We start from the raw sequence: 26,246 nt of genomic DNA, 5'->3' as shown, positions 1-26,246 counted from the left end.
CTAGTCGCCTTCTATACGATGTTCAGTGTGGGACAAAGCCCCAATGTACAAACCGACATCTCAAAGCTTTGAATTACACGCTTTGACATGTAATGAATAACAAGCAACTTCTTGAGGGAAATCATTTGTCCTCAGTGGAAATTTTTCGGCAAATTCACCTAGTAGAGCTTAACTTTTCGGTAATTGATGCATACATGAAACTGTCTTCCATTTGGAGTCGAAATGAAATTTTGCATATGGCAAGCAATATGCACGTTTTTGATTGCTTGAAAAAAAAAACGATTTTTTCTACATTTAATTTCAGACACCCAACCATGCAAACTGGTTGCTGGAACCAGGCGAAGGAAGGATTACAAATACTGTTAATACTGATATACCTTTCTCAGATGCCGTTGTTATTCAGTCCTTCCAAACAGTGAATTCCAAGGAAGAGTTGGTTTGGTGCTGTTCAAGCAACACATTATGGAAATGAACAACTTATGCCTTCAAGAGCTATCCTAACAACGAACAACGACTAAGTCAACCAACTCAACGATGAAATTGAGAATAAACTTCCAGGAAATGTGAACACACTGGGAAGTTTACAGAATATCAAATAGTTGAACAATATTAAAAGACTATTTAATATTTGTGTCTGTTTGCCCCACCACCACCATCGCTTGTCAACCAGTGCTGGTGTGTTTACATCCCTGTAACAGTAGTTCGGCAAAAGTTACCGATAAAGTACCAGGCCTTAAAAAAATAAGGGATCTTTTCCTTTTGGCCAGCACATAGAAAAAATAATTTTTTGTAACTAAACACTTTCAAATTTCGTATACTGGTAGAATGTATCATTTAAAACATTATTTACTCTTGGCGTTTTTAAGAAAATTCTTCATTTTCGAAGTTATTGCGTGTTAAAGTTGTCGTATTTCCGTAATTTCAACCAATCAATGACATCTATTGAGGTGAAAACAATTACTGCTGTGGTTTGTCCACAAGACGTTCTGGCGCTGTGACTGTACTTTGTCACTGTTATTTATGACACCGTTCATGCGTTTGTACTGGTTTTAGCTTTAGGGTTTTAGGGTTAGGGTTCGAGTTTCAGAGTTAGGGTTAGGGATAGGGTTTTAGAGTTAGAGTTAGGTTAGGGTTTTTTTCAGCTATTTTCAGAAAGACATTTTTGCTCCCTCCATTTCTCCATTTTTCCGCAACTCTAAACCTAAAACCCTAACCCTAACCCTGACCCTAAAGCTAAAACCAGTACAAACGCACGAGCGATGTCATAAATAACAGTGACAAACGAAATATTTACCGCCGATAGTTTTTTGTTGACAGATAACGGCAGTAATTTTATTCAGAGGAAAAGATCCCAAAATAGGCAATTTCGAAAACGCTAAACAAAACGACTATACTTCCACAAACGACAATACTTCCACAAACAAAATAAACTGAAATTTTTTTTTAAATAACTAATAACTGAATTGATTAAACTATATACACGTGTATCTCAAATGTAAATATATCAGAAATAACAGTGACAAATTACATTTACACCGCCAGAACGTCTTGTTGACAAACCACAGCAGTAATTGTTATCACCTCAATAGACGTCATTGATTGGTTGAAATTACCGAAATATGACGACGTTAACACGAAATAACTTCGAAAATGAAGAATTTCCTTTAAAACGCCAAGAGTAAATGATGTTTTAAATGATACATTCTACCAGTATACGAAATTTGAAAGTGTTTAGTTACAAAAAATTATTTTTTCTATGTGCCGGCTAAAAGGAAAAGATCCAAAATAAGTACTGTGTGCATGTGTGTATTTGTGTTTGTCTTCCATCACCGGTGCTGGTTTGTTTACGACTCCATAATTTTGCAGTTAGACAAAAGAATCCATAAGTATAGGTACCAGGCTTTTAAAAAAAAGTACTGTGGTCTATTTATTTGACTAAACCCTTCAAGGCGATGCTCTCAGTCTAATGAATGAAATAAGTAATAAAAATAAAAATAAGAAAGCAACATATATCGAATTAGAACTAGAATTAATGTTTCTACATAAAAGAAAGTGGATTGAAGCCATGCAGAGTGTATCAATGTATTCAGATCCGAAGATACGAAATAGCAATTAGTTGAAAATGTTATCATAAAATATCATAAAAATAATAAGTAATTTTTCACATTTAATATTGTTGCTATAATTATTTTCTTTGTTATTATATTTCCAAGACTTTTTGTTTCACTAACGACATATTCAAACTTCGCATTGATGGTGAATAAAATGATGTCAATTTCTTATCCTTCGTGAGCATTCGTACTTTACTCTATTTACCTGTAACTATGGATGGCAACAGTGATTTTGATAGTGCGGATTCTGATGAGGAGGTGAGTTGTATTTCCAATATTAATTTAATTATAGTCACAGACTTGTAGATTAACTAGCAAAAGAAGATGTGACGTATGTATCATTGTCATTTGGTATTTTAAAACAGAATCCATACACCACGTGTTCAACTTCGACTTCGCTGAACACATGTTAAATTGAGAACCAGACAGATATTGTTCAGATATTGTAAACATTAATTAAGTACATCTCTGATAAAAACTATTGCACTCGAACCACCTTAACCTTCTTAAAACGGTGGAATATGATTTTGAGAAATCTGATTGTCATTTCTTAAAGTTGGTTTGTTTAATTACTATTTAATCGTATTTCTATGCGATCAAAAATTATATTTCATGATTAAAATGACCAAATTTTGTCATTCGATAATTAGGATTTGTTGTCTACTCGTGGCTCTGTGTTTTTTTCTTTCTTTTTTTTATGCATCAACCAAAACTTCTTGGTATTTTTGTATAAAAATCATCTTTGGGTGATTTGGTTTGAGGAAAGACTATATTTCAAGAATTCTCGTCTCCTCACACCGACACTCTGTTAGACCATTGTCGAAGGAATGCCGAATTTTAATTATTCTCAGCCGTTTTACAATGGACACTTATTGGACATGGGCACTACTTAAATAGAGAGGTCTTGATGCATCTACGTAACGATATGAAAGAGAGGGTTAGGGTGTCATTACACGTCCACACAGCATACGTTTATAATGTTTTTTACGCAACACCTGAATTTAAGTAGTACCATTAAGGGACCTCTGTATTTAAGTACCTACCTTGCAAGATGTTACTGATAGTTATAACACGTCGCAGAGGAGAAAAGTGACTTTTGTTGATTTTGTGTACACTATTCGACATAAAATTTCTGAGGATCATGATAAATTTTCATCGGTGAAATGATAAATGTCTTTATACAACATTGCACAACTTCATTGGCGCTTCCTACAATCAAAATAATGTAAATAATAAACTTTGTGTAGCCTGTCATGACAGAGACGGCTTAAACTCACAAGCAGCTAATTTTTGTTGATTAAATGCACGCTCTGTGAGAAATAGAATTGTTGACATATCAGAAGACATAAATGAAGTTGATATTGAATCTTGGCCTCAGGACGGACTTTTTCAATTTTCTTTTTGCACTATGCACTTCATTCTTATGAAAAAAAAAAAAAAAGAATGGGGTCGTTTATTGTCCACCACCTTCAAAAACATAAATATGAACTTACTGTTACAACGTTTTAAGAATTTGGTGATCCATAAGCCTACTCCCTGAAATCGTTGACTCTCACTTTATTCACCACATCTTTGTATATGAAGGCGCGGTCCCAGGAATTTCTCGAAGGGAGGGCACTAGGTCAGAAGAGAATGCAATTCCAGGAGAAAAGGGTGTAATAACATTATTTAGAAGGGCGCACTTCTTTTCTTGAGGGGGAACTTGCCCCTCAGCCCTCTCCTCCAGGGTCCGCCCCTGATATGGCTTGTCCATCCCTCATAAACCATTTGTGTACACTTAGTTTCCTTAATAACTACCAAATTACTGAATGTGGTACCCTGTCAAACGCCGTCTTCAGTCACTGAATGCCAGTGGTTTACTCTTAGCTGTGTCTTTCCCTTTTGGTGCCTCATTAGGAAAATTATAGCCTAAGTACCTCCCAAATACAAAACCAAACATTTCATCGACATGCTATGATTCTCTCCAAGGCCTTCATAAACTGATCCAGTATTTTGATTTCTCTATAAATTCCTCTCTGAAACATCTCCTTTGTAGCAGTTTACTGCTATGCCAGTCATTTGGGTTGATACCTTCCAGTATAACTTGATTAACTATCATGCATACCTCACCAGATATTTTGAGCAACTCTGCAATTGTCTCTCATGGACCTGCAATTTTTCCCATCTTCATGACCTCAATCTCTTTATCTACCATGCAACTGTCAACTTCAATTGCTGGTTCCTTTGTAGGATCAGCATGAAGTAACCTTTCTTTATCATATGCATACTCCACATTCAGCAGCCTCTCATAATAGCACTTCCATGACATTTTCTTGTTTTCCGTATCTATTGCCATAAAGGCATATCCTTTATATCAATGCCCCCCTCCTACCTGCCGCTGACACAATCTAGCTTCTGATAAATCTCTCCTCCACAGCCCATCTTCCACACCCACCCACCCATCTCAACATCTCCCAATGGACTCACCATATATTGTATTCCTCTCCCCTCAATTTCTCACTTTCCATCATGAACCTACCTCCTGCACACAATTTATCCCAGTCAAATCTTTTCCCCACAACATATTGTCCTAATACCCACCTCCCTCTATCTGTGCCCACTCACTGCATTCCCTCCAGCTGCCATCTCATACTCTCTTTTTGTAATCTCTTGAACTTACCCACCAACCCATTCACCCTTTAATCCCTGGTCCACTTTACCATACACACATCCGTTGGCAGAAAATCTGATTGACCATGCCAGCTGCCCTTCTTAACATTAAACATTTTACAGAGTGTACTGGATATATTTTTTCTGTCACCAGCATGATAGCTGTTGTCTTACCATCAACCCCATAATGCCACTGCTTGATTCGATTTACCAATCACTTACAGAGTGTATTAGGTGTTTTGTGGCACCAGCATCATTTAGTCACCTTGTAGCTTGCAAAGTGAAGGACTGGCTTCATGATGGATAGAAGAGATTTATTGCGAGAGGATGCTAATGGAGAGAATAACAAGGGAACCAATATTAGGGCAGGAGTAATAGAAATAGAGTAATGTCAGGGAGAACTAAGTAGTAATTGTAATAAGGTGGTGGGTTCAGTAATGTGTTCAGTCAGTCTTGTTTGGCCATACCCGTTCAAGATAGTCCAAAGTAGTTCTTATTGGAATTACTCAGGTTTGTTGAGAGAGAATGATAGGAGAGAAACTAACAGTGTTAGAGAAGGGGGTAGTAGGAAAGAAAGTGAAAAGTGTGTCAGGGAATTAGTAAGATAGTCAGTGCTAAGGGTGGTGAGGATGGGGGAAAAGGCAGTTTGAGTTAGAAGAAATGCAGCACCACCCACCGTTATATGAGTAGAGTTGAGCATGGAGGAGAAATAAGATGATGATAAGGGCCAGGATATACTCAAAGTAATATGTCCAAGATAGTATGAGTAAAGATTGCCAGAGTGCAAGCATCTTGACTTGGGAGGAAAGAGGAATATAGGTGATGAAAGTTTGGGAAAGGGATATATTCAATATGCACAAAAATCACATGAGTGACATGGCATGGTGAGTAGAAGAGATGAATACAGAATAGATAGTGGGGTGCCAAGAGGATATAGAATGGGCAATACATTAGGTAGGTGTGCATGCACAAAACAGTTGGCAAGGGATGTGTGTGTGGGATTTTGGGTCTTCTGCATCACTGTGTATCACCAGTCAACAATTTTGTCATCGCCTTCATCAAATGCAACATTTTGAGATCATTTTTCACCACCTCCATGTCTTTAGTTTCCCTTTTCCACAGGTGACATTCTCTTTGAGCAATTGACACTTATTTCTACAGTAGTCCTCCTCCATTTGCATCATATGACTAAACCAGTGCAGTCTCCTCTCTTGCACACTATATCTGATTCCTCTTGTACCCAGCTTGTTTATTTATATTTTGTCATTCATGCACACTAACATGGTGCATTCAGTGAAGCATGCTTGTCTCATTTTCTGGCTTTTGCTTGTCCTTTACACTCCAGACCCCACATCTCACTGTAATGCAGCTGTATATTTTGCCTGTAAGTATCATATGCTCTGTCCTTGATCTTGAGAGTTAAGCCCTTTGTTGCCAGCTGAGGTAATAGTATTTTCTCCACCACATTCTTATTCTAACTACTACACTTTCAGAACATCCAACCCCACTGTTAATTTGGTTGCTCACACAGCAAAGCTATGTCACTACACCTTTTAATGCATCCATTGATTATACTGAGTACACCTTATAGAATTTCTACCAACTCCTTTTCTACAAATGGAGTGTTGCCATTATCTTGATGCTATAAGAAAGCAATCAAGGATGGCCTAAGCTGAGGTAGAAGGACACCCTGTAAAGCAACTTCAAACAGAGTAGCATTAATCCATGTGAACTTGAAGCTTCTGCCACTGACAGATCAGCATAGAGATCTCTCATCTCTTGAGCAGCAGCTGGCTTCAAGGAGGACCAGCAACAGTGTCTTGCTGCTGCAAGAGATAGTTGCCACAAGACAGCATCTGCCTCAATTCAGACAACAGACTATCGTGACAATTGTTGACATCTGTGTGCTTCCAACTTTGAACTGCAGAGTCACATGCATTCTCATTGCTTAGAACGCAGGCTTTGTCATCGTCTGATACCGATGAACTACCAACAAAATCAACATATGAAAACCCTATCATCATAGCTCGGTACTTAGTAACATGATGAATGCATTTCCACTTGATTTATATCACAGTATTGACTCTTTTCCATGAAGCAATTCACTAATGTATTGAGTAGTGAGTCCATGTACAGTTTTGAATATCAACATAGAGTCTTATTTAGACTTTTACGGGAAGTCTGTGTAGAGCCCTCATCTGTTTGGAGATATGGTCAAATTTCTCATAGAGTAATGCATTACCCATGTCCAGTGGTGATGATACAAATACATGTCACTAATGTTTCAGTTAGCTACTGATTTAGGTATTTTCTAATCCTTCCTATATTTCTTAGACATGTGTGCAAGTGTGTGTTACTGTCTCCTCACCTTGATATCACATGATAATTGTAAACAAGTGTCACTGTACAAATATTCTGTGATATTTTAGCCATGGACAAATATTACCTTGCTTGGAAACAAGTGAGAGATGGTGATAGGAAAAGCATTTTGCTGTAGATAATCTCCCTCATCAAATTCTGTCTGACTCATGCAAGCCTAGAAAAGTGAATGTTAAAATGATGTCTTTCAATTTTTATTTTATCTATTTTCAGTTACAAACTGCAATTGCAAATAATTTACTGAAACCTGGTCTAAATATTGAGATTCAACCTCGAGAGTTAGTCATCAATCGAAAAGTAAGCCTGTTTTTTTATGCATTACATTTTATTTTAAAGATCAGAATTATCTTTTATTGAATCATTGAGATTTTGAAAGTCTGTAAGAGACAATCAGTTGAACTGAAAGACAACCATGAAAAAGTAGTTAAAATTGAAATGATATCAATAGAAAACTAATGACATTTAAAGAGGAACACTGTAGGGTAGGTGTGAGAGGCCATATCTGACCAGTTTGAAGATAAAACAAGTAGATATTTGGATCAGATATGGCCAGTTTAAATGCTAAATGTTTAAACCATGTTCACAAAATATCTTGTAACAACTTAACAATTTTTGCATCCTGATAACAAGATATATGTACAAATATAATGCTCACTCCCTAATCCTTCCCTATAAAACTATGTTTTATTATTTTAGTTACCTTGGAAATTTCTTATTGACCAGTCAGAAAATATTTTATGAGTGTTAGTTGTTTTGGTTTGCAAATATAGCATAAAATAGCTAAGCCAAGTGATTGATGCTATTTTATCATGCAGTTGACTACAGTATCCATAGTCTATTCTGTGAAACGAAACCTCAGCTGGTTTTGTGACCTTTCATGGTACGAATTTATTACCATTTCTTATCTTTATCACTCTTTTGACCTATGTGCTCCGGACTGGTCTCAACTACTGGTCCTTGAGTCTTTGATCTCAAACAAGGCTCTGACTGTTGATGATTTTTAAGTGCAATGAATGACATGACAGAAACACTTTGTTACCAATCATTGAGCAAGAATATGAAAAAAAGGTTCAATGATTCACCCCAACGAATGTCTGCATATGGTAATCTAAATGCCATGTGGTGTTGACATCTTACAATGAACCATCAAGAAATAAATGTCGGGTTGTGTGAAAACAAACTTTGCTCTTTATAAGGACATAGATGTGTGTATAACTGTAATAAGCTGTATTATTTTATTTTACTGGACAAAAAAAAGTTGATAGATTCCAATTATATCGGATAAACATTTTCTGCAAATCAAGAGACCAGTTTCAGAAAATTCAAACGATTCCGCTTTGATCAGAGTGAAAAAATGGTTTTCACAGCAAATTCCAACACCATTACAAGGATATTCTTTTATTCTTTTACTTGTTTTTCACTCATTTGACTGCGGTCATGGTGGAGCACTGCCTTTAGCCGAACAAATCTCATTGTTCCTAAAGTGATGAAGAAACAAATTCGGAGGGGCACTCTTGTGTTGATATACTGTATTTGTAAAAAACATATGGTCAAACACACAGTACGTGAAGTGCTAGAAATAGGAGCCAACACACCACCAACTCACCCACCCTCGTTCCATTTTCGGGAAATAAATGCACAGTTACCTGCGGAATGGTCAAATTAATTGAAATGACATTCCTTACTGAATTTTAAACTTTGCCTTCGAATTTACTTTCATCCTTGTCTAATTGTTTTCATGGGCTTCTTTTTCATTTGACTAAATAGGCACCAAAGTTAGCTAACTTAGACCTACATCATAACTACGATTTCATCCTCATGCAACTTCACAATTTACTTTCATTCTTGTGTAATTGTTTTCATGAATCTTTTTCATTTCACAAACGAGGTTCCACTTGAACCTACAGTATAACTACAATTTCATCCATATATAACTTTACAATTTCATAAATATAAAACGAATGGAAGGGAGATAATAATGTACATTTAATTATCTCCCATAAATCATTTATTTCAGAAAAACATCATCATCGTCGTTTAAAGTCCGTCTTCCATGCTAGCATTGGTGGGGCGGTACCACAAGAGCCGGCCAGGCAGAAGTCTGCACCAGGCTACTGTGTCTGTTTTGGCAGATTTTTACAGTTGAATGCCCTTCTTAACATCAGCCACTCAGCAGAGTGGACTTGGTGCATTTTACGTGGCATAAGCACAGGCAAGGTCTGTTTTGGCAACGTTTTTACAGCTGGACGCCCTTCCGAACACCAACTACTTTACAGTGTGGACTGGGTGCTTTTAAGTGGCACCTGCACTGACAGAGTCACCAAGTACTTGCAAGACAAAAGCTTTTAAGAAGGGAGGAGGTGATCATGTGCTGGATGATGAAATGGTTATAGTGAGACAAATACAGGTGACTTGCTGTAGAAGTACAGAGTTACCCGGCCAGAGAGAGAAATATCAGGAATGAAGACAGAAACAGGTGTGTTACCACAAAGGAAATACACAGTTACCCAACTTGAGGGAAATGCAGGAGAAGGAGAGTGAGTGGGGTTCAGCAGGATAGAGATGGTAGCAAAATGCCAGGCATACTCACAAGGAACAAGGATTAGAATGTGATGGTTGAGTAAAGGAAGAGAGAGATATAGATGGTGGCAAGTGCTAGGGCATACCCTTGAGGTTCACATGCCATAATATAAGTGACGGGATATTGTGAAAGAGTGTAAGCGGTGAAAGACTTAGGTATATATAGAGTTGGAAGGGCTACCAGATAGCAGTGATACAGAGGAACAGGGGTGTGAGGACAGGATTGGGGAATGAGAGCTAGGCATAGTGAATGAAGGAGGAAATGTGAGAAAGAGATGTAGATTGGTTTGTTGGGGGTAGGGTGAGGGGAAAGTTTTCTTGTAACAAATGGGTGGAACACTCAGTTTGGAGACTAGCAAATGGCAATAATAGAGTTAGACAAGGAATGTGGGTAGAACACACAGGTCAAGGGAAAGCAGGAAGCAATGATACAGTAGCACAGTGCCAAGAGGACAAGATTGGGGAGGGGGAGGTAATCAGAGTACATGAAACAGAAATATGAAGAAGAGAAGAGATGTAGAGACGTAGTTTGGTTTGTTGTGGTAGAGTGTGTGAAAACTTTTCTTGTTAAGTGTAGGTGGGACACACAGCACTTCTGGAACTCAGTTCCACTGATGTGGGCAGGTTTTCTCAAGAACTTCATATTGCCAGACATCTTGGTTTATTGTCATTTCCTCCGTGAGGCCCAACTTCCTGAGATCTGTCCTTACCACTTGATCCCATGTCTTCCTGGGTCTCTTTCTTCCATGGATACCATCCAATTTCAGTGATCGGCACTTCTTTATGCAGCTGTCCTCATTCATACACATCACATGTCCAAACCAATGTAGTCTTCTCTTTTGCATGCTACATTTGATTCCTCTTATGTCCAACTTTTCTCTCAATACATGAGCACTGATATTGCACATCCAACGGAGCATACCACCTTCGTTTCTCTCCAGTCTACGCATATGTTCTGCATTCAGAGCCCATATCTCACTATCATGGAGTATAGCCATTCGTACACAAGCATCATAAAGTCTACCTTTCACTCTGAGAGAAAGTCCTTTAGTTGCCAATAGAGATAATAGCTCTCTGAACTTCCTCCACCCAATTATTATTCTAGAAACAATACTTTTAGGGCATCCTCTACCATTGCTAATTTAGTCACCTAGTTAACAGAAACATCTACAACCTCAAGAGAGCCTCCAATGAAAGAAATATCATAATGCATATTTAATTATCCCCCTTAGATCGTTGATTTCTTTTGGAGCTGCTTTGTGTTCAAGACGTTGGGAAATGGTGGGTAGCTCTATTAGGGGGCACATAGAGAGTCGGTACCACTTCCATTGTCTTCGGCCTAAAATTTTGCACAAGAATTAGTTTTTATATAGATGCTGTAGCCTTTCTTGCTATAGATGGACACACACAAACATTCCTTTTTATTTTATATATGAGGAGAACTTGATTTGTTCATTTGTGCCTTGTTTTTTTAACCTTTTTCCATGTTAGCAAGGGTCATATACATTATTGTGGCATTATTTTACTTCTAGAATGCCTTTCCTGTGACCAGCCCTTACCTGTTTGTCATTTAAAGGATCTTTGACTTCGCTCATTTTCAAAGGCATAAACCCAGCTGATGATTAATTTACAGATGAAATGACAACAAAAACCGCCCCCTGTAGATTTCAAATTTTTTTTAAAGCACAAATACCAAAGCCAACCAAAGTTTTGTGAGTGGCTTTTTGTTGGAAACTGAAAGAAGCTTGTCACATATGTATGTACAAGCATGTGTGTGTGTTACTGTCTCCATGCTTGATATTATGTGATATTGTGAATCTTCCTTATAAACATATCAGGTCTTGAGGAAATAGTAGCTTACTTCGAAGCAGGTGAGAGTTGGAGACAAGAAGGGTGTGTGACCATAGAAAATCTACCACAATAACTTTTGTCTGGTGCATGTGGGCATGGAAATGTGGGCACTAAAGCAATGATGATTATGATACATGGCTCAGTGATTAGAGCATCAGGCTTACAATCACGAGGTTGTGTGTTTGATTCCTGGACTGGTCTGTGTGTTGTGTTCTTGAGCAAGACACTTTATTTTACATTGCTTCAGTTCGCTCTGCTGTAGAAATGAGTTGTGACATCACTTGTGCCAAGCTGTATCAGCCTTTGCCTTTCCCTTAGATAACATTGGTGGCATGGAGAGGAGAGGCTGGTATGCATGGGCGACTGCTGGTCTTCCATAAACAACCTTGCCTGGACTTGTGCCTTGGAGGGTAACTTTCTAGGTGCAATCCCATGGTCATTCAAGACTGAAGGGGGTTCTTTGCCCTATACATACATACATGTTAAACAGACAGAACTCTACTCCCAAGAGGAAAATGGCTTAACGCCACTACCCTCTCTACTACACCCCAAACTTTTTCTTTGTCTTGCAAGTTACTTAGTGACTTCTTAGTGCTGTTGCTATGGAAAAGACCTCAAAGGGCATCCAGCTGTAGAAATCATGCCAACAGGTATTAGAGCTTGATACAGTTCTGCAGCACATTGGACGCTGTTGAACCATCCAAATTAATCCAACATGGATGATGATTGTGACAATTTTACATACACACACAGTGTGTGCACATATGATTCATAGATGGGTAAAGAGAGGTTATTTGACAAGCAAAAGGAAAGAAAGCAGCATTTACCAAAGCTAATGCAATGTCTGAGTTACAGAGAGAGAGCAATAAATTTTAATCCATTTTAAGCCTTTCCAAAGTGAAATGAATACTGGTTGTAAGACATTTCTCTGTGTGCCTTAAGAACATAAACAAAGGTTTTGTGTTGCTGAGGATATTAACTACTCAGTAATCTAGCCATAATCATAATCAATTATTTTGAAAATCTATAAAATTAATTCCCCACTTCTTGCTTTGAAAATAATTGAAAAATACGTTTTCAAGTTTAAAAAGAACTTTGCAAACTGTAAAACAACTCTGTTCTGTTTATGCTTTTTTTAATTATAGGATGATATGGAAAATATTCTAAACAATTTCCGGTTAAACCTGAACTGGGTTGAAAGACTTGACTACACTAGCATGACCACAACTGCAGAACAACTGGAAGAAGTTATTGGTGACGCTGAACATGCATCAGTGAATAATGACTTTCAGAGAGAACTTTGTTTGTGAGTATTACAAGGTATATTTTTTGACAAGATTTTAGATTTAATTTACATTTCATAAATAGTTTCACTGTTCACAGAGAGGGTGAAAGACTGGAATGATTGGTGATATGAAGTGCTCAAGAAGACTTGCCTGTCTCAATGAAACAGATTCTAGAATTACAGTGTGTGTTTGTAAATATTTGTGGCTGCAAAGCTTTTTGTGTTGTATATCTATATTTTATTTTGTCATGTTTGTTTCATCATCATCCTATATGTTCGTTAGCTTTTCCTAATGGCTGTTTGCCACTGGCGCCACCAAAAGTGAACAATATCATTAAAGGAGTAAAATTATAATGTTGACTGATGAGGAATTTGAATTTTCTGTGTGTGTTTTTGTTAAATTTTTTAAGAAATATATAGATATATATATATATATAGGTGCAAGCATGGCTCTGCGTTAAGAAGCTTGTTTCCCAACCACATGATCCCTGGTTCAGACACTTGCCCTAGGTGCCATGCAGTAGCACCTTGGGCAAGTGTCTTCTACTATAATTTCGGGCTGACCAATGCCTTGTGAGTGGCTTTGGTAGATAAAACTGAAAGAAGCCCATCATATATATATATATATATATATATATATCATCATCATCATCATCATCATCATCGTGCCTTTGTATATGTGTTTGTCCCCCAACTATCATTCGACAATTGATGTTGGTGTGTTTACGATCCTGTAACTTAGCAGTTTGGCAAAAGAGACTGATAGAATAAGTACTAGGCTGACAAACAATTAGTCCTGGAGTTGATTTCTTCTACGAAAAACCCTTTAACACTGCTCCAGCATGGCTGCAGTGAAATGAATAAAACAAGTAAAAGAATAAAGAAATATACAGACACACACATGTATACATACAACTGTGGAAATTAGCTGCCCAGCAGATGTTAACATAAAGCTGAAGACCAGTGAAAAAGAGAATACCTATGCTGAACTATCAAGAAATCTGCAGTTACTCTATCCAGATTACAAGTTCAGGTTTATACCTGTAATTATTGGGACACTGGGTTATGTAACACACTGCCTAAACACCAATCTTGAGAAATTAAGTTTCTCATGACCAGAAAGGAGAAGGCTGATTCAAAGACTACAGATCCAAGTCATCACTAAAACTGTAAAAATCTGTAGAACTTTCCAGAAGTTTATCATTTAAATATATATGAGCATGTCTAGATATGCAAGTATATGCATGAGAAGAAAAATATACAAATCTGCACATGTACATACATGTTCTCCCAAATTGATTGTAACAAGTATGCTACTACTTATATATGGATTGGATGATTACCAAAATCAAACACTAATGTCTGCAGAAGAAATAATTTCTTTCATAATCAACCAACCACTCTGGAACTGTTATATTTTATTTTCTCATAGATATATTTAGTGTTTAAAAGATAAAATTATCTGCACAGGATGATGAAAAATCCTTGTAGTATGAAACAAGTCTTTTTGTCTCTACAAAATTTATTTTAGAAGAGCTTCTGATTCTTTATCATCATCATTCCATATCTTGACTTGAGTTGGATGGTCTCATAGTGCCTCATCATCTATTCTCTTGGACACACAATATGAAAGAACGCTGGTAATTTTTGTTATGTGTTGTTTATGATGTTACAACAATGCACTATAATACAAAAAATGGACTATATACCTGTTGTAATCCATAGTCCGATGATATTTCTGAATACAGTTCCTTCTTTAGATATTCTTAGATGGGGTCACTGCTTTATTCTGAAATATCGGACTATGGATAACTAAATTACAGTGCATTGTTGTACCATTCCAAACTTTTTATTCTTTACAAACAATACACATTGCTTCAAGCAAACTACAATACTTTCCTAATAATAATAATATAACATCCATTTTCCATGCTGGCATGGGTTGGATGGTCTGCCAGGAGCTAGACAGCTGGGGAGTTGTCCAATTCCATTTGCCCATGGTTTCTAAAGTTGGATGCCCTTTCTAACGCCAACCAATTTATAGAGTGTGTTGGATGCTTTTTGCATGCCACCGGCATAGGTATGTTTCCACAGCACTGGTTACAAGTGCATTTCATGTGGCACTGGCACCTGTAAAGGACAAGCCTGTATAGATGAATGACTGCAATTTTACTTAGCTACACGTCTTCTCAAGTATAACAAATCACCACACCTTTTGGTCCCTTGTCATTTTCTCAGTGAGAAGCACTTTCAGAGCTTCCTCCTCCACTGCTAACTTGGTTGCCTAGATAACAGAAGCTACCTACTACTTGTAATGGTCCCCTGAGCATTTAAAGAAGTCTATTTTCTGCACATTTTTAGCACTTATTGTACCTGCACATTCGCCACACACAAAGACTATTTTCTCTGTTTACCTTCCTGTGATACCGTTACACTTCTCATGTGTCCAAACCCTGCACTGGATACAATGTATGGAGTTCCTACCAACACCCTTCTTACATATTGAGCAGGGACATCTCCCTGAAGAGACTTGTGATTTGTCTATTTCCCTTCTTATTGGGACTTCAGTTTCTGTTAAATTAACTCACAGGCCCTTAGATTCCAGGCCTTGCTTCCACACCTGGAATTTCTTCTCTAAATCAGTTAGTGATTCAGCTATAAGAACAAGGTCATCAGCATAGAAGAGCTCCCAGGGGCAGCCTTCTTGAATTCCTCTGTTATAGCATGAAGGTCTATAATAAACAAGAGTGAGCCAAGAACTGATCTTTGGTGAATTGTACACTGAATTCATTGTTAGACATGTTGCCAACCTTTGCCTTAGTTGCAACATCCCTGTACAGCTCTCACTAATCTCTAGCTTCCGCATTGACCATTAGGTAAGGGAACAGGGCACCCTGTCAAATGCTTATCACCAGATAATGGAGTGGTGTGGACCATGTCAATCTGTCAACATTAAAAGAGATATTGTCTTTCCAGTGTTTACTTGTTTTATTTCAGAACAATGTAAGTTCTTGCCTTTTCCAATTCCATGTAAACAATAACATGCCAGTATTCCTTTTAATTTCTGAAAATTAGCTACAAACAAGCCCAATCAGCAGTATTGAGTTTGATGCCAAAGCTTCAAATGGATGGAATTCCTACCAAAAGACCTGATGACTATTTTGCAGAAATGGCTAAATCTGATTTACATATGAAGAGAGTAAGTAAATGTTGCCTAATTAATTGATTGAGTTGATGTATTATTTCTAGTAACACTGACTGGTTTCCGATCTTACTTCTTGGAATATTTATGTAATACTCTGGCACAAAATATCTTGTCTCATAAGAATTGTAAACTAACAAGTTTCTTTGCTTTGCCTACAAACTTGATCCTTATTGTGGTTAGTCCTTTGCATACTAAAGGTGTGCAATTGCTTGTCAGTGTGAGAACAGTTTTTTATTTGGTGATCAGTAAAGGAAGGGCAGTGCATATTACTGTTGCAAATCTACCTTGATTTGTAAGATAAATATGTTGATACTGGGCATAAACATCACCAGGAAGAATGGACAGGTAGGTAGAACTTCTGTGGGAAACTTGTCTGGAGAAATAGAATAAGGCAAAGTGTATAGTGCAGAGTCAAAGAACTAAGTCACAGTAAGGGAGGAGAGCATATGGGACTATTTAGTTATGTAGTGCAAAGGTCAGTTTAGTAACAATATAGAAAAAGTAGAGAGAAGCCACACACCTAAGCATGTAAGTGAATTTTTGCCAGTCATCTGAATGGCTTTTTAACCCTTTAGCATTTAAAATGGTCATATCCGGCCCAGTTATTTTCTGTTAATCACATCATCAATATCTCTAAGTTACAAGAAAATGAATGATTAATTCAAAACAAAGTGAATAAATAAGCATTACATTTGACAAAAAAAGTTAAATTCAGTCTCTGATGAGCTTTTTTTGAGAATGGGCTGCATGAGAAGTGGCTTAAGATGAGGTGGGCAGCACTACTAAAAAAAATTCAAGATAATTTCAATAAATGTTGTATTTTGCATATAATTTACTGTGCCATTCAGAATGTCCAACAAGCCACAATTTGCCCATAACTGGGCAAAAAAGAAAATTATCCCACGACAGAGGTACAGTAATTAAGAAGTTGAAAGCATGTTTACGATATAGAGTTTTTATGTTCAAACCAGGCTTAGGGTTGTTACTGAGTTAGAAAATTATTATAAGTTATAACAAACTGCAATACACCAAAGCAGGTGGCATCAACTATGAAATTGTAAATCAGGTGGCATTCATATTTTTTGTAGTTACCTTCATTGTTTAGCCTCCAAATCAGCTGAGACCATACTGTCTTTTACTAGTCATAGTATAAGAAGGACTGTATTATGCAGTCTACACAAGATGTTAAGGTGAGATTTGATGACTAAGTCTAGCAAGTTAAATGACTGCAAAGAAGTATTTTTATTGGCTCATTTCATCTTTTGGTGGAAACATTCACATTATTTCAAATTAACTTTACATTTTTTATCGTTTTTTTCTTGCAGATTCGTGAGAAGTTAATTGCCCAAGAAATTGGAATGGAAAAATCAGAAAAGGCTAAAAAATTAAGAGCTGCTCGTAAATTTGGTAAACAGGTAAGTAGAATTTGATTTGCTGCAGCTCTGCAGCATCCACTCAGGAAAACTGTAAAAATTTGAAAGTGATTTCAAAAATGATTATTCTTTAATGAGTAAATTTTAGTTAATACAAACAAGGCATGATAGTTCTTAAGTTGCCAGTAGGTCTTGAGGAAGTGACCATTACATACCTGCTGCTAATGTACATAAACTTGTTTCTACTGTCTTTATTCCCTTGCAGTTGGGCTTTCCTGATAAAATGGAATAGAGTAAAAAATTAATACAAAATATAAAAATTTTCAAGAGTTGATAAAAAGTTGGGAGAAATATCAGGAAGAAATGCAAATGGTATGGGTTTATTTACAGTGGATCTCAACTTTCCAGGGAGCAAGCCAAACACTGGTTTCAGGATTGATCACTGTAGAACATGCCAAATGAGATGAGGAGTGTTAGGTGATGTAATGGCAGCAGACTGCCACTGATGCAGTTATAGTTTCATATGGTGCCTTATCCTGTCCATTTTATGTCAAGCAGATGGAAGCAGTGTGGGAGCATATTGTGTGTGTGAGTTCCCATGTTTTTCTTGCAGACATTGATTTACAGAGGCTCGTACTGAATATCAACTGCATCAATCTCACCATCCTACATTGCTCCCTTTAAAAAGTGTAGATTTGTTTGTATATGCGTTTATGTAAACATATATTAATGTGTGTATATATTTGCAAGTCTTCCTAACCAATTATTTGAAAACAACTTTTCAAGGTCCAGATTGATATTCTCAAGAAAAGAGCACAAGAAAAGAAGAAAATGTTAGAAGAAGTAAAGAAATATCGGAAAGGTAGGTGTAAAAAGTTTCTTTTGTCACTCATTTATTAATATTAAATACACTTACAATGGTTTTTTTTGTGTGTGCTTTTATTATTCATTCATGTTTCTGCATCTAATTTTCTTAATCTGTTCTTTCCATATATTGCATTGATTTACTATTGAATCTCATCAATATTGTGTTTACATCACACATATGACTAACTTACATTTTTTAGATATCCACTGACCAGCTTTCCAGGTAATCTCAAAATTGCGTTCCTGAACTTAGTAATTGTTCTGTGCATAATAAGGAAAGGGTCTGAGTTCAAATTTAATTTCATGCTCTGTGTGTGTGTATATATATATATATATATATATATATACTGAGACCCCCTTCAGTCATGACTGACCATGGGATTGCACCTAGAAAGTTACCCTCCCAGGCACAAGTCCAGGCAAGGTTATTTATGGAAGACCAGCAGTCGCCCATGCATACCAGCCTCCCCTCTCCATGCCACCAGTGTTATCCAAGGGTAAGGCAAAGGCCGATACAGCTTGGCACCTGTGACATTGCAACTCATTTCTACAGCTGAGTGAACTGGAGCAACATGAAATAAAGTGTCTTGCTCAAGAACACAACACACAGCCCGGTCCGGGATTCGAACTCACAACCTCACAATCATGAGCGCGACGTTCTAACCGCTGAGCCATTCAAGAATACATATGCAGGAATAATGCCTATATTGTCAATGGGTAGACACAGAAGCAGAAGAGTTTGGAAAATTAAAATACTTTTAACAAAATTCACATAAAAAGAAGCAAGATATGTAATTACAACTGTTCCAAGCCATTAGAATAAGTATTCAAATTTTGTTTTGGTTGGGGAGAAAACTGTACATAGAAGTAATGCGGTATTTAACCTTCATTCTCAAATATCAATGGCAAGAAAACTGTAATGTAATTGTTTTATTTTGTTTATCTTTGTGTACACTCATTCTAATATGTAAAATATTTCAACAATCCTTGTTCCGTAATAATTTTTCAGAATAATATTTCAAAATCTAATGTTTCCAATGAGCAAAATAGATGACATTAAAGAGAAAGATGTTTTTGCTCTTTTGCAACCAAGATCCAAAGTTTGAGAAGACAAAAACACAGATAAAGCTTTTGATACTAAAACAACTGTTAGTGTATTAGTAATTTGAGTTTTATCTTGGTCTTTTAATTTGTGTATTTTAGGTCAGAAGGACAAACTTGATTTCCTTGATGATATCAAAATAGAAGATGAAGACAAATCTAACAAAACCTCAAGACGACGAAACAACTCTAATAGAAAAGAAACTCAAAACCAGTAATTTTTTGCTTTTCTTCTATTATTAATTGTTGTATTTATTTATTTTACTAGACTATTATGAATCAGTTTTTGAAATTTCAGAAAGTGCCACACTATTATTAGATAATACCATGAAGCATACAGCTGTTTCATTTTGAATTTTAATAGTTTTGGTTTTCATATAATCTGTGTAGGATTGTTGAATGTATGACATTTGAAGGTCCTTCCAGTGGAGTGGTGAGATTAATGCAGTTGATTTTTAGTGTGAACTTCTGTAGAAACATTATGGACCAGAAGGAATTCTAGAGGATTATAACTCTGGAGAAGAATGAGACTCAGTAGTGATGATGAGAAAAAGAAAATGAGTGTATGGACCTGGATGTAGATGACCTGTAGCTTGCATATTCACTGGAGTAGAAGCCATCATTTTACTTGTGATAGAAAAGAGTGAGAAGTAGTATTGGTTGTAGCATATTAGTGATTAAATCTTTGCTAACCAAGCAAATGGCCTTTCATTGGTTGTGGCTACTGAGAAGCATGATATATTGAAGATGATGAAGTTATTTATGATTATTTCCATCATCTCGAGGTATTGAGAGTGAGGCTAGCAGTTGGCAGTCTGAGAGCTTACCATTGTTGGATAGTGTATTTCCATAGATATATATATTAAGGAAAGAACTATTGAAAAGTTTAGTGAAAATGGGGGCTTGCTCTAAAACACACTTAGGGTAATAGGAAGGATAACATCAGGACTATTCCTGTCATTGAGTTTGAACGATTTGAGTTTTATTGTAGGTGATTGTATAAGCAACGAGGAAAGGTGAGTTTTGAAGCAGAAGTATGATGGCTTTATCTCCAGTTGGAGATGGCATGTGAATTCTTAGGGTTATAAACTGTAACCTAATTGCAACTAAACCAGTTAGGGTTTTTCAAAAAATAAATTAATGTCAAAGGTGAAGCAAATTTTGTCTATCTTTACATCACTGAATGCCTGTGACACGAGATTGTTGATGTAGAACTGGCAGAGAGTGGTGTGATGTATGTTGCTTATTACCAACATTTATTTGGGTAGAGATAGACACAATTTACTTTAACTCTGGTGCAGGTTGGGTTTGGAAGATTTCAGGACAGTCAGTTCAGTAAGCACAGTCTTTTGGTTTGTCGGCCCCTGTCAAACCATCCAACCCATGCCAGCATAGAAAACAAACATTAAATGGTGGTGATAATAGCATGTGTGTATATCATCATCATCATCATCATCATCGTTTAACGTCCGCTTTCCATGCTAGCATGGGTTGGACGATTTGACTGAGGACTGGTGAAACCGGATGGCAACACCAGGCTCCAGTCTGATTTGGCAGAGTTTCTACAGCTGGATGCCCTTCCTAACGCCAACCACTCAGAGAGTGTAGTGGGTGCTTTTACGTGTCACCCGCACGAAAACGGCCACGCTCGAAATGGTGTCTTTTATGTGCCACCCGCACAAGCCAGTCCAGGGGCACTGGCAACGATCTCGCTCGAAAATCCTACAGGAGCCAGTCAGGCGGTACTGGCAACGGCCACGCTCAAAATGGTGCATCTCATGTGCCACCCGCACAAGAACCAGTCCAGGGGCACTGGCAACGATCTTACTTGGCTTGCCGGGTCTTCTCACGCACAGCCCATTTCCAAAGGTCTCGGTCCGTAGTCATCGCCTCGGTGAGGCCCAATGTACGAAGGTCTTGCCTCACCACCTCAGCCCAGGTCTTCCTGGGCCTACCTCTTCCACGGGTTCCCTCAACTGTTAGGGTGTGGCACTTTTTCACGCAGCTATCCTCCTCCATTCTCACCACATGTCCATACCAGCGCAATCGTCTCTCTTGCACGCCACAACTGATGCTTCTAATGTTCAGCTTTTCTCTCAAGATACTTACACTCTGACGGGTATTCACATTGACATTACACATCCAACGGAGCATACTGGCTTCATTCCTTGCGAGCTTACGTATGTCCTCAGCAGTTACAGCCCATGTTTCACTGCCATGTAGCATGGTTGTTCGTACGCATGCGTCATACAGTCTGCCTTTTACTCTGAGTGAGAGTCCCTTTGTCGCCAGCAGGGGTAAGAGCTCTCTAAACTTTGCCCAGGCTATTCTTATTCTAGCAGCTACACTTTCAGCGCACCCACCCCCACTACTAACTTGGTCGCCCAGATAGCGGAAGCTATCGACTACCTCTAGTTTTTCACCCTGGAATATATATATATATGTATGTGTGTGTGTGTGTATATGTAAAATATAACGTGTCTTGAACGGCAGAACAATGCAGAGTGGACTATAATAACTGTTATAGTCTGATATAATAATATTTCGGATAATTAAATTATAACAGTTATTATAGCCCACTCTGCATTGTTGTGTCATTCAAGGTATATTTTACAAACAATCCACAATGCTTCAAGTGAACTACAATACTCTCATATATATATATATATATATATATATATCTCCTGAACAGGATAAACTACCCCTATTTTGCAGAAAAAAGTGTAAGTGGTTAGCTAATCACCTACACTTTTTTCTGCAAAATAGGGTTAGTTTATCCTGTTCAAGCTATATTAATAGCATTATCCTGCGATTGAGAATTTAAAATCACTTCTTTAACTTTCTAAGACATCTCAACGCTTCTAAAAGCAAACTTCGTTTGTTTGTTTACGTTTATCGTAATTTGAATTTAACATATATATATATTTATAGAGAGAGCGAAGGGAACTTAAACTCTAACTTCATCCCAGGCAGGTGCCTTGGCATGAAAAGTTAGCTGTATGAGCAATCCTTATTGAGCTTGTTATGGCATAGTAGATTAACTCAATTAGGCTTGAAGCATTTAGAAAAAAAGAAAAGAAAAACAAGAACTGTATGTATATATGTGTATCATCATTATTTAATGCCCGCTTTCCATGCTCACATGGGTTAGATGGTCTGACTGAAAACCAGTAAGCTGGGAAGTTGCACTAGGTTCCAATCTGATTTGTCATGGTTTCTACAGCTGGATGCCCTTCCTAACACCAACCACTTCAAGAGTGCAGTGGGTGCTTTTTACATGCCACTAGCATGGGTGCCAGTTAAACAACACCAGCATTGGCCACAACTACCATCTCACTTGGCTTGACAGGTCTTCTAAAGCACGAAGCTGCTTTTTACAAGCAAGTTATGCAACACTATATCATCATCATCATCATTTTAATGTCCAATTTGTTATGCTTGCATGGATGAGAGAGAACTTATCGTTTTCTGTGGCTGGATGCCCTTCCCCCTACCAACTGTCACCAGTTTTCATGTAAGATAAAATTCCCCCATGGTTAGACATGTTTTCCTGATTGGGAATGAAAGACATTGCCTACATGACAGTGACACTTGCTTCCCATTTCCTAGTAACAAATTTCTCTGGTAATCATTTCTCATCTATTTTTGTTATTTTGGCAAGATATTGATTTTAAAAAAAACACTTTCTGATTACTTTTTAGACCAAACAGTAAACGTCAGAGCAAAAATGAACGTTTTGGTTTTGGAGGTAAAAAGAAACGGTCAAAATCGAACAATGCTAAGAGTTTTGATGAACTTTCTCCCATAGAAAGTATGATGATGAATCAAAGTTCTCGTAAACATCAGGTTAGAATTTTTCATTCTTTACGCATGTAAATAGATTACATTAAACTAATAGAATGATGACCTCTTTCTCATTTGTTCTACTGTGGAATACAGTTGTGGCTTCATTTTCTAGTATTATGTTTATTTAGTCATTCCTTCTTTTTTATGGTCTTTTAAAGAGAAAATAAATTTCTCAAATTTTTTTGTTTTTTTAGAACAAGAAACAGAAAGGGACTCAAAAGCAGCGAAGATTGGGAAAGAACCGAAGAAATCAAAGCAAATTCCGAAATAAAAAGAAATGATTTCAAATTAGTTTATAAATAGCTTTAAAAATAAACATTTTTCTTTACATAAGAATTTGTTTCTTGTTAATTAGTTCTTTCAATCTTATATAAACTTTTTTGCTTTACCTTTATGTTACCAACCTATCTCTGATCATAGTATGCCTAAGACTGCCTGCATCTATCCATATTTAAATCAAAATATTCATGTAGATGTTGCTAGTGTGCTAATGGTAGAACAGTACATTATTTCAGTTTATAAAATAGTCTGATAATGTTTCAACTTAAATTTTGCACTTTCCATTTTATAAAACCAGTTTAAATTCATGATTTTATAATTTAATTTGAAACATCAAGTTTCAGTATTAATTTACTTTTTACCTTTTTTTTTTTTTTTTTTTTTTTTTTTTTTTTAATTCATCTTCATCATCAGCAACAGCACCTGCTGCCATGCAAAGCCAGAGTAAGCATGCAAAAGCATCCTTGCTTTTGTTTGAATTAATTTTGGAAATAAAGAAAAATTTTATAAAATAGGCGCAGGTGTGGCTGTGTGATAAGTAGCTTGCTTACCAACCACATGGTTCCGGGTTCAGTCCCACTGCTTGTCACCTTGGGCAAGTGTCTTCTTCTATAGCCTCGGGCCGACCAAAGCCTTGTGAGTGGATTTGGTAGACGGAAACTGAAAGAAGCCCGTCGTGTATATGTATATATATGTATGTGTGTGTGTGTTTGTCCCCGCAACATCGCTTGACAACCGATGCTGGTGTGTTTACGTCCACATAACTTAGCGGTTCGGCAAAAAGAGACCGATAGAATAAGTACTAGGCTTACAAAGAATAAGTCCTGGGGTCGATTTTCTCGACTAAAGTCGGTGCTCCAGCATGGCCACAGTCAAATGACTGAAACAAGTAAAAGAGAGTAAAATGATTTTGCCCTTAAGCTGGTGTAATGGAGCATAACATGAAATATTGGAAGGTTTTTAATTTAGATCACTCCCTATTTTTCTAACCAGGTTCTACATTCATATTCTTGTTATTTGTGAGTATACCCTAGCACTACACTGTCTCTCTTCTCCCCTTTCTTACACTTTTGCTGTTTCCTACTCTCTCTCTCTTCTTTTCCCTCTCAATAGGTAACCAAGTATCACCTTTACATCAGTACACTTGTTTCTGGCCTCTTTCTTTACCACTCTCTCTCTCTAACCATGTACCTCCTCTATAGCAAGACACCTATTTCTGCCTCTCTATTTCTCTGTTACACTCTAACCTTTCATCATTTGAAACTGGATCACCTCCTCTAATGTCCTCTCTGTTGTGGCAAGACACCTGCTTCTGTCTCTTTGTCACACTCTACCTTTCATCCTGACACAAATTCCCTGCCCCTCTCATAATTCCTTGTCTTGTGAGTTACTTGGTTACCCTACCAGTCCACATTGTAATGTGGGTGACATCTGGAAGGGCATCCAACTGGAAAAATCATGCCAAAACTAACTTTGCCTTGCTAGTGCCACGTAAAAAGCACTGAGTCTACTCTGTGGAGTGGTTGGTGTTAGGGTATCCAGCCGTAAAATCCCTGCCAAAACAGACACAGTAGCTTTGAATAGATTTTCTACCTGGCCGGCTCCTGTCAACCATCCTATTCTTGCATGCATGGAAATTGGATGTTAAACAATGTTTGTATCATACAAACCAGGGTTATTTTGGGCAGGTTAATATCAAAAGAATTAAGTAAAATAAAAAATAATTTTCATTTTGATTACTACTCTGTGCAAGGTGATCTGTACACACTGGTCTTTTAAATAGCCATCTTCAACTACCAGTTTGAAAGACCAGTGTGTATGGAGCCATAAAGATAATTATAATTCAACTGAAGTGAAATATGCATTTGGCAAATCAGTGGCAGCTGATCTATATGAATTGATCCCTCAGCTGTGCAGTCAAATTCATAAAAATAATTATCATTTTCATAAAATATCTAGGTTTTGGTTCATGTGTGTCTAAAATTTTTTAGTAGCTTCTTTATTTTGAAATCTTTCAACAACATTCAGCTCATAAACTAATAAAAGTGCTTTGTGTCATTCGAAATCTCTTTTTGCTTATTGCTGTAAGCAGTGATACTAATGGGTTCTAGGGAATAGGGGTGCATTAACGTCTATGAGGTTAGGGTTGGGAAAAAGAGAACGGGTTAGATGCTATAAGCCACCCAGTTCTTTCTGCGAGCTGCAAAGTTGGGGGAAACTACCCTCTAACATACCCTGCCCCATTTTCCATCAGAAAAATGCAAACTCACAGAACCTGAAAACACTGAATATGTTGGGAAGTATTACCCTTTTTTTTTTTTTTTTTTTTTACTTGTTTTCAGTCATTTGACTGGTCATGCTGGAGCACCGCCAAACACAGACACACAAACATACACACACACACACATATATATATATATATGTGTGTATCTGTGTTTGTCCCTCCAACATTGCTTGACAACCGATGGTGGTGTGTTTACATCCCCGTAACTTAGCGGTTTGGCAAAAGAGACCGATAGAATAAGTACTAGGCTTACAAAGAATAAGTCTTGGGGTTGATTTGCTAGACTAAAGGCGGTGCTCCAGCATGGCCACAGTCAAATGACTGAAAACAAGTAAAAAAAAAAAAGAGTAATACTTCCCGACATATTCTGTGTGTTCGCATTTTTCTGATGGAAAATGGGGCAGGGTATGTTAGAGGGTAGTTTTTCCCAACTTTT

The 26,246-nt window shown here is 37.3% G+C and overlaps 1 protein-coding gene across 1 annotated transcript; it reads left to right on the top strand.

Moving 5' to 3' along the window:
* Positions 1–2,216: 2,216 nt before the first annotated feature.
* Positions 2,217–23,583, top strand: LOC106884042 (putative rRNA-processing protein EBP2). Its single transcript, XM_014935254.3, has 9 exons — positions 2,217–2,369; positions 7,353–7,436; positions 12,716–12,876; positions 15,931–16,054; positions 17,386–17,475; positions 18,220–18,295; positions 19,504–19,615; positions 23,103–23,247; positions 23,442–23,583. Exons 1-9 carry the CDS (start codon positions 2,325–2,327, stop codon positions 23,526–23,528), a joined length of 924 nt encoding a protein of 307 aa, XP_014790740.1. The 5' UTR covers positions 2,217–2,324; the 3' UTR covers positions 23,529–23,583.
* Positions 23,584–26,246: the final 2,663 nt, after the last annotated feature.

The sequence above is a fragment of the Octopus bimaculoides genome, chromosome 14 (assembly GCF_046866305.1).
Source record: "Octopus bimaculoides isolate indiv1 chromosome 14, ASM4686630v1, whole genome shotgun sequence".
Lineage (NCBI taxonomy): Eukaryota > Metazoa > Mollusca > Cephalopoda > Octopoda > Octopodidae > Octopus > Octopus bimaculoides.
The sequence above is the reverse complement of the archived record's forward strand: the minus strand, read 5'-3'. Positions and strand labels throughout refer to the sequence as shown.

What these genes read in the sequence shown, in the direction of transcription:
- LOC106884042 (XM_014935254.3), top strand. Translation starts at nt 2,325, where the DNA reads ATGGATGGCAACAGTGATTTTGATAGTGCGGATTCTGATGAGGAG. An exon ending in CTCGTAAATTTGGTAAACAG is followed by an intron (nt 17,476 to 18,219) that starts GTAAGTAGAATT and finishes CAACTTTTCAAG; the next exon opens with GTCCAGATTGATATTCTCAA. An exon ending in AGTAAAGAAATATCGGAAAG is followed by an intron (nt 18,296 to 19,503) that starts GTAGGTGTAAAA and finishes TGTGTATTTTAG; the next exon opens with GTCAGAAGGACAAACTTGAT.